Source organism: Sus scrofa, chromosome 15 (assembly GCF_000003025.6).
Source record: "Sus scrofa isolate TJ Tabasco breed Duroc chromosome 15, Sscrofa11.1, whole genome shotgun sequence".
Classification (NCBI taxonomy): Eukaryota; Metazoa; Chordata; class Mammalia; order Artiodactyla; family Suidae; genus Sus; species Sus scrofa.
Genome location: NC_010457.5, coordinates 125,418,821 through 125,426,988, shown reverse-complemented (window position 1 = coordinate 125,426,988; position 8,168 = coordinate 125,418,821). Strand labels below are relative to the sequence as shown.

The window sequence follows — 8,168 nt, the reverse complement described above, 5'->3', positions numbered from 1 at the left end:
AAGATGCCTACAGATTCACATAAAATTATTAATTACTAGACCTGAGATCTTAGAAATACCCACTTCAAAATTATATTGAAGCTCCAAAGCAAATTTCCAACTCATTAGAGCCTTAAAGTTGACTCACATAAAAAAGAAAAAAAACTTTTAAAATCAAATAATTATGAATTTAAAACAATGTAGCTGTGGTCATGATATGAAATATGACTCTTCATATTCATAGTATTTCTTCTGTTCCTCTTGGGGCATACTGAGGAGTGGTAATGTAATTTCTTTGTGGCCAATGAAGGAAAAAAATTGTCCTTGTCTGTAAAACTTTCTTGTAACATCGACGACGACAACAGCAATAACAGCAGGAAACGCTATCACAAGATATTAGAACGTAGATGAGATTATATTGTAATTAGCCATGTCTATCTGACAGATTTCTTTCTTTCTAAGGGAAATTGTGCAGAACATTTTATTTCAAGCCTCAAAGATTTTGATAAAAGAAAAAAAGGAAACTGCAATTTTTGCCACAAAAAGACAGGTGGCGTAAGCATGCAACTTTTTTTTTTTTTTTTTTTAAATACAAAGTGATTATTTTCTCTGGGGTTCTTTGAAAAAGCTCGCCTGTGCTCCGGTTTGTGGCTGAGCCCGGTGACGTCAGTGTGGCAGTGCGGAGTCAGGCGCGGCGGCTCCCTATAAGCCGAGGAGCTGTCCGGGTGCTGAAACGGTCCGAGCAGCTCACGCCGCGGACCGAGGGGAACATGCTGTGGACCTTCTCTGCCATATAAGAAAGAGGTAAGACTGCTTTTCCCTTTGATTTACTGGAAAGTTCTAAATTGCGTGTTCTCTCCTTGATGCCTAGCTAAGAAGAAAAAGACCATAGGCAAGCTTATATCTATAGAATTACTGGACAGCAACCTGCTGCTCATCGGCCAATGTAAGGACACTATACAGGTATATATACAAATATATATATATTGAATCTATGATTTATGTGATTTGCTGCTGGGTGTTGACTAGCTATAATGTTATTTAAATAATCATATATAAGAAGCATGAAAAAGTTAAGGATTTTTGTTTACATTATTAATGTAAATTAACCAAGACTAATATTATGTTTCTTTCCTTAATTTATTGTTTCTTTCCCTAAGAACCAGATACAAGGCCAGGGATATAATTTATATGCTTAATATTCCAAACAGCAGGTTTTGTAATGACTCAAAAGCTGTTAAGCATGCCAGCTATAGAGGCAACCAATTTTGGAATTAGTTTTTTTCTTTGACATTTACCTTGCTAGAGCTTAAATTTAACTAACGATATAAAATTATATTCTCAGTTGGTATACTCTGAAAGGGCTTATGTTTTTATTTCCTAATTTTATTCATAGGAAAGTAATATTAGAATGAGCTTCTTCATCTATTCAGGGTGAAATACTATTTTGGGTTATGATTGCATATGATCATGAATTACAGAGGATCATAAGTTGCAATACATGAGGAAAACTATTATTATTATTAGTATGCTTTGATTTAAAGAGGTTGTACAATATTTTCCTAATTATTTTGAATGGATGAGTGTTTCTTTTTTCTGTTTTCTCACTAGCTGAATTTTTCAAGTTTGATATATCTAGCTGCATTTGTCAATGCTGTAGTCTAATTTCAATAGAAAAGATATTTTAACTTACGAGATTTTAGTTAAAACCCTATAAAGGATATTAGAGCTGTTGAAACCACCTTCACTACTTAGAAGAGTTGCTCCCTGGAAAAGAAATCCCTTGAGTCTTACTCAAAGGCAATAACTATGTCATCCAAACTGAACCTGAATAAATGACCAAATGATAGCTCTTGCTAGGCTGTGGTTTAAATAACTGCATTAAGTATTCTGCCCCAACTCCATAACAAAGCCCATCTTTTTATGATTTTTATAGACCAGCACATAACCCATGTGCTAAGAACACCTCAGGAAATGGTTTCAAAGAAAATAAGTTCACTAAGGTTCCTAAAATTACTAGTTCAAATACCAGTGTTGAAAACTGATTGCTAAATCTAAATTAATCCTAAAATAATATAAAGAATACATAGTGTACTTTTATTTAAATCTAAGAATTTATGAATACAGTTTCCTCTAGAAAACATAGATTCATAGTAAATAGTTTAGAAATTTTCTTTGAAAAGCCTGTAAATATTTTCCTTTGAGTAAATTATGTAGTAAAGTTAACAGGGATCTTTTAAAGAAATACGTGTATCTTAATAATTAATTTTAATAATATTCTAATAAATAAATGTGATAGAATGTGCTAAAAAATTTCTATAAGTACAATCATTCTTAGGTTCTAAAATCTCAAAACATTACTTAAATACCAATATGATCTAGTAAACAATATTTTATACAATTGATGTCTAAGCTAACAGATAATTGTACCCACATAACTTAGCCTATATATCACAAAACATGATTCAGATTAAATAGCAAGAAAAAAATTACAAAATTCCTTTACATTTATTTTATTTGTAACAAAATTGCAAGAACTAAAATAGGTTTTTAATGTTGGCAATGCCAAATGTAAATCATGTAAAAACTACTTCTTTTGCTAATTCACATGTGATTCTAGCAGGCTTTGGAGAAAAAAAATGAATGAAAAATTTTAAGTAGGAAGAATTCAACACATCATCTGTATTTATCTAAATTGGGAGTTACACAGTAGTTATTTAAAAATTTTCTAACAGTATGAGTCATTTAAGATTTCATAGGTCCACACCAAAATAGACACAGACATAAATCAAGCTGAATCTGAGCACTCACAAGTTCAGAAATAGACTAGTTAAGAAACTTATGTTCTCTCTGTAGCATCTGTTATTATTTACTACACACTCTTGAAGGCTGATGAAAAATAAAGCCATGATTACATTTTATAAGAGTCACAATTAAATTATTAGAAGAAATATGGAGCACTGCTATCTTAAAACAGCTTATATTTTAATATGTTTCTATTGAAATAAACTTCATTGCATAGCATAGATTTATTTTTTGTAACTCTGGTTATTGTTCTTGTGTATTTTAACAGTGTGTCATTACATGTCAGTCAAAATGTGTGATGATAAAATGCCAGACTTCTAAATTAAATATTTTGGAATTCAACGGGTAAATAAATACTGCCTTGAAAAATATTAAAAAAAATAAAAACTTTATTGGCTTTGCCTACTAGCTGGGACCTAAGAAGATCTATTCTGGAGGTCATTAATGTATAAACCTTCCAAAATTAATAGTGGAATTTTGTGTCAGAGTAAGACCAAGTTATTTTTGAAAATGTATGAGAATGGGCCTTACCCACAAGATAATTCAGTGTGATTAACATTGGCATGTATGTCACTTCATCATATACAATCATGTCACTGATGCTGTGTTTCTACAACAAAATTAGATGGATAATTCAGGAACTAAGTCACATGTTTTTTGATAAGGAGATAACTGTGTGTATGTGTCTGTGGCTGTATGTGTGTACATGCATTTTTAAATTAAGCCAGCTATTTTTTTTTTTTTGCCAGTGATTTCAATAGGGATGCTATACAAGATAGCTAATAAGGAAAGTCTTTAGTAAACAGAAACACTACATACTAGAAAACAAACTACATGTTTTGTAAATTAAAAAAACAAAATTTGAGAAACCTCATATCAGTGTTTTTGTTACTATTTTAACCAAGGAGAATTCCATATAAATTCGATACAACTAGATAAGAGTTTTGCTAAATATTCCTGTGGTTAGCTTGTGAGAATTGCGTAGGAAATATTTACAGATTTTGAAAAGAGTCACCCTAAATTAATGTGGAATAATCTTTGCTATATTTTTCTCCCTCAATGGCCAATTACTTCTTTTGCTAAAGGGTCTCCTAGTCTGTTTCATTCATGTTAACTCATGTTTTCTATGCTTTAAGGAAATATTTCAAACATGGCAGAAGCTAAGACTCACTGGCTTGGAGCATCCCTGTCTCTCATCCTTTTAATTTTCCTCCTTGCTACGGCTGAAGCAGCTTCATTTCAGAGAAACCAGCTGCTTCAGAAGGAACCAGATCTCAGATTAGAAAATGTCCAAAGGTTTGCCAGTCCTGAAATGATCAGGGCTTTGGAGTATATAGAAAAGCTTCGGCAACAAGCTCACAAAGAAGAAAGCAGTCCAGATTACAATCCCTACCAAGGTGTCTCTGTTCCCCTTCAGCAAAAAGAAAATAGTGACTTGCCAGAAAGTTCAAGAGATTCCCTGAGTGAAGATGAGTGGATGAAGATAATACTTGAAGCTTTGAGACAGGCTGAAAATGAGCCCCAGTCTTCGCTGAAAGAAAACAAGCCCTATACTTTGAATTCAGAAAAGAACTTTCCAATGGACATGCCTGATGATTATGAGACTCAGCAGTGGCCAGAAAGGAAGCTCAAGCACATGCGTTTCCCTCCTATGTATGAAGAGAATTCCAGAGACAACCCCTTTAAACGCACAAATGAAATCGTGGAGGAACAGTATACTCCTCAAAGTCTTGCTACATTGGAATCTGTCTTCCAAGAGCTGGGGAAACTGACAGGACCCAACAACCAGAAGCGTGAGAGGGTTGATGAGGAGCAAAAACTTTACACAGATGATGAAGATGATATCTACAAGGCCAATAACATTGCCTATGAAGATGTGGTTGGGGGAGAAGATTGGAACCCAGTAGAGGAAAAAATAGAGAGTCAAACCCAGGAAGAGGTAAGAGACAGCAAGGAGAATATAGAAAAAAATGAACAAATCAATGATGAAATGAAGCGTTCAGGGCAGATGGGTCTCCAGGATGAAGATCTCCGAAAAGAGGGTAAAGACCAACTTTCAGAGGATGTCTCCAAAGTAATTGCCTATCTGAAAAGGTTGGTGAATGCTGTGGGAAGTGGGAAGTCGCAGAATGGGCAGAATGGGGAAAGAGCAAACAGGCTTTTTGAGAAACCACTTGATTCTCAATCTATTTATCAGCTGATTGAACTCTCAAGGAATTTACAGATACCCCCTGAAGACTTAATTGACATGCTCAAAACTGGAGAGAAGCCAAATGCATCAGTGGAACCAGAGCAGGAGCTTGAAATTCCTGTTGACCTAGATGACATCTCAGAGGTTGACTTAGACCATCCAGATCTGTTCCAAAATAAGATGCTCTCCAAGAATGGCTATTCCAAAACACCTGGCCGTGCTGTGTCAGAGGCCCTACCAGATGGACTCAGTGTTGAGGACATTTTAAATCTTTTAGGGATGGAGAATGCAGCAAACCAAAAGCCTCCATATTTTCCCAATCAGTATAACCGAGAGAAGATTCTGCCGAGACTCCCCTATGGTCCGGGAAGAGCTAAAGCAAATCAACTTCCCAAAGCTGTTTGGATGCCAGATGTTGAAAACCGGCAAATGGCCTATGACAACCTGAATGATAAGGATCAAGAATTAGGAGAGTACTTGGCCAGGATGCTAGTTAAGTACCCTGAGATCATGAATTCAAACCAGGTGAAGCGAGTTCCCAGTCAAGGCTCATCTGAAGATGACCTACAGGAAGAGAACCAAATCGAGCAGGCCATCAAAGAGCGTCTGAATCAACACAGCTCTCAGGATACTGACAAACTGGCCTTGGTAAGCAAAAGGCTCCCTGTGGCGACCCCGAAGAGTGATGATGCCCCAAACAGACAGTACTTGGATGAAGATCTGTTAATGAAAGTGCTGGAATACCTCAACCAAGAAAAGGCAGAAAAGGGAAGGGAGCATATTGCTAAGAGAGCAATGGAAAATATGTAAGCAGCTTTCATTAATTGCCCTACTTTCCATCCGCCCACCCCAAGCAAACCCCAACATTTCTCTTTAGTGTGTTGACTTCTATCTTGTTAACACTGTAATACCCTTAAATGATGTACAGGCAGATGATTCCATTTCCCTGGAGCTTCTGCTTCACTTACTCTGAGCTGTTCTCTTGTGTATGGATATGTGTAAATGTTATGACTTCTGAATAAAAATACTAATCATATCCCTTATTCAAGAAAGATATTGATGATAGTGTTTAATAGCGTATCTAATGGCTGTGGCATTGTTGATGCTCACATATGGTAAAGAGTGTCCTATAATTCTCTTGAAAGTTTTTAATATTTATTGAATTATTTTGTTACTGTCTGTAGTGTTTTGTGGAGTACTGGAGCAAAAAATAAAGCATTATAAATATATAGTTTTACTTATAAGGCCTTTTCTATTGTGTGTTTTATTGTTGGTTAATAAATATTGTTTCTGGACAATGGCGGGTTATTCATTCTGGAAAACCAGAGACAAGGACTATGGAGTAAGCAGTATGGCGCTAAAAGAGAAAATTATTACCTATTACAGTCAGTCCAGGTAAGAAATAATGAATTTTAAACATATGATCATACTGTATGTTTGCAGAATGCAATATCCTCTAACAACCCACTACTTAATGGTTACCTATCACCTTTCTCTTATTTGTAATTAAGGAATAAGAGTTTGGTATCCTATTTACACATTTGACCCTTTATTTTTATAAATAAAAACATTTGTCTCCCATACCCAGCACTGAAAAAGAAGAGATGTGTATGGGGCTGTCAGAAATGACTGTAGGCTTGGAAGCAAACTACTTATTCTCAAGTCACCCTGGTCTCCAGAAAAACAAGGCTGCTACTCTTTTGTATGGTTTGGGAGGGGCCAAAGGACCCCAAACTGACTGCTAGGTTAGTGACTGGGTCAGGCACAGTGGGAATACACAAGCTGCTCTCTTGTCCATGTGCTAGAGATAGTCCTGAGTGGGCTAGGCAGTGCCTAATTGTTAGTGTGTGCATCATTTCAGTGGTAGATGATATCAGTGCCCTGACACATTAACAGGGAATCAACAACAATGGCAGCCATAAAATATACAGAGCAGCAAAACAACAGTTTTCGTGAAAAACCAAGGGCATGAATCATAGTTACTATTTATTGAATGTTTATTGTGCACCAGGCACTCGACTCAATACTTTATCTCATTTGGTCTGTCCTATACCACTGTCAAGGTCTCTTATTATTCCCCTTTTACATCAGAAAAAGTTAAAACTCAGAAAGTTTAAATAACTTCCTACAAGTCACCCAGTGTTATGACTTAATAAAGTTGTGTTCCTAAACACGTCACTGCACTGCCTCTCTGAGGGGTGCCCTTTGACTGAGGGATGGGACATTGATGTTAGGGTGATGAGAGACTTATGTCATCTTAGTATGGATCATTTCCAAGGGAGGGCACCTGTGTGTGTGTGTGTGTGTGTGTGTGTGTGTGTGTGTGTGTGTGTGTGTTGGTGAGGGGTGGTGGGGGGGAGAGGGAGAAGGAGGAGAGAGGGAGAGGGAGAGGTGGGGAGAAGAGGTGATGGTCAAAAGGCAAAAAGAGGTCCCTATATACCTTGGGGAAAACATCAAATATGGATTTTCCCTACAATATAATTTTGCCCAGACTCTTTTCTGTCCATTTATCACATAATTTCATGGAATTCTAGAGTTTACAAGTGGAAGAGATCTTAGAGGTAAATTATTTCCACAGTGTTTCTAATAAGTGGCTTTTACTAAAATACCTCCTGGGGCGGCACTATGAACTGAAGCTTATGGGGAGATTCAGGATATCAGTGCAGCTTTAAATATAAATCTATGTACCTATTTATATGCCATGCTTTGCAGATGTCCACATACACGTCTGCCCATTATATATTCTCTTAAATTTTCTGTTTCATGCAGCAGTTACTCCCAATATTCCAAATCAACCACGTGACTATTTCCATGCTAATCCTAAGCAGAAATGAGGCTTGATACATATCTCCACCCAAGAGAAACTTGCCCTCATTGTGATGCGTGAACATTATAGTGGGAAGTTAGAAAATGAAAGCAAGTTAACTGACACGACACACAGCTGATGAGTCCCCAGGCTGGGATTTACACACAGATCAGCGGGATGCCAACCCTTGCACTCATTCTGCTACACTGCTGCTTGTTCTCAAAGTCTCAGTTACACTTGAATTTCCCTGATTGTCTAACAGTGGCATTTTCTGGCATCGAGATTGGCAGTTGAGGAGCTATTTTAATTTGAGATATATATTCTCTGCCTGACTTCTCTCAGGCAGCAGTCAGCAAGCATCTTTGCCTTTTTGCAGTATCACCGTAT

At 36.6% G+C, this 8,168-nt stretch overlaps 1 protein-coding gene across 1 annotated transcript; it reads left to right on the top strand.

Annotated features, from left to right (window-relative positions):
• On the top strand, positions 686 to 6,216 carry SCG2 (secretogranin II). Its single transcript, NM_001012299.1, is given in 2 exon segments — positions 686 to 783; positions 3,921 to 6,216. A coding segment is annotated over 1 exon segment (1,851 nt). The 5' UTR covers positions 686 to 783; positions 3,921 to 3,934; the 3' UTR covers positions 5,786 to 6,216.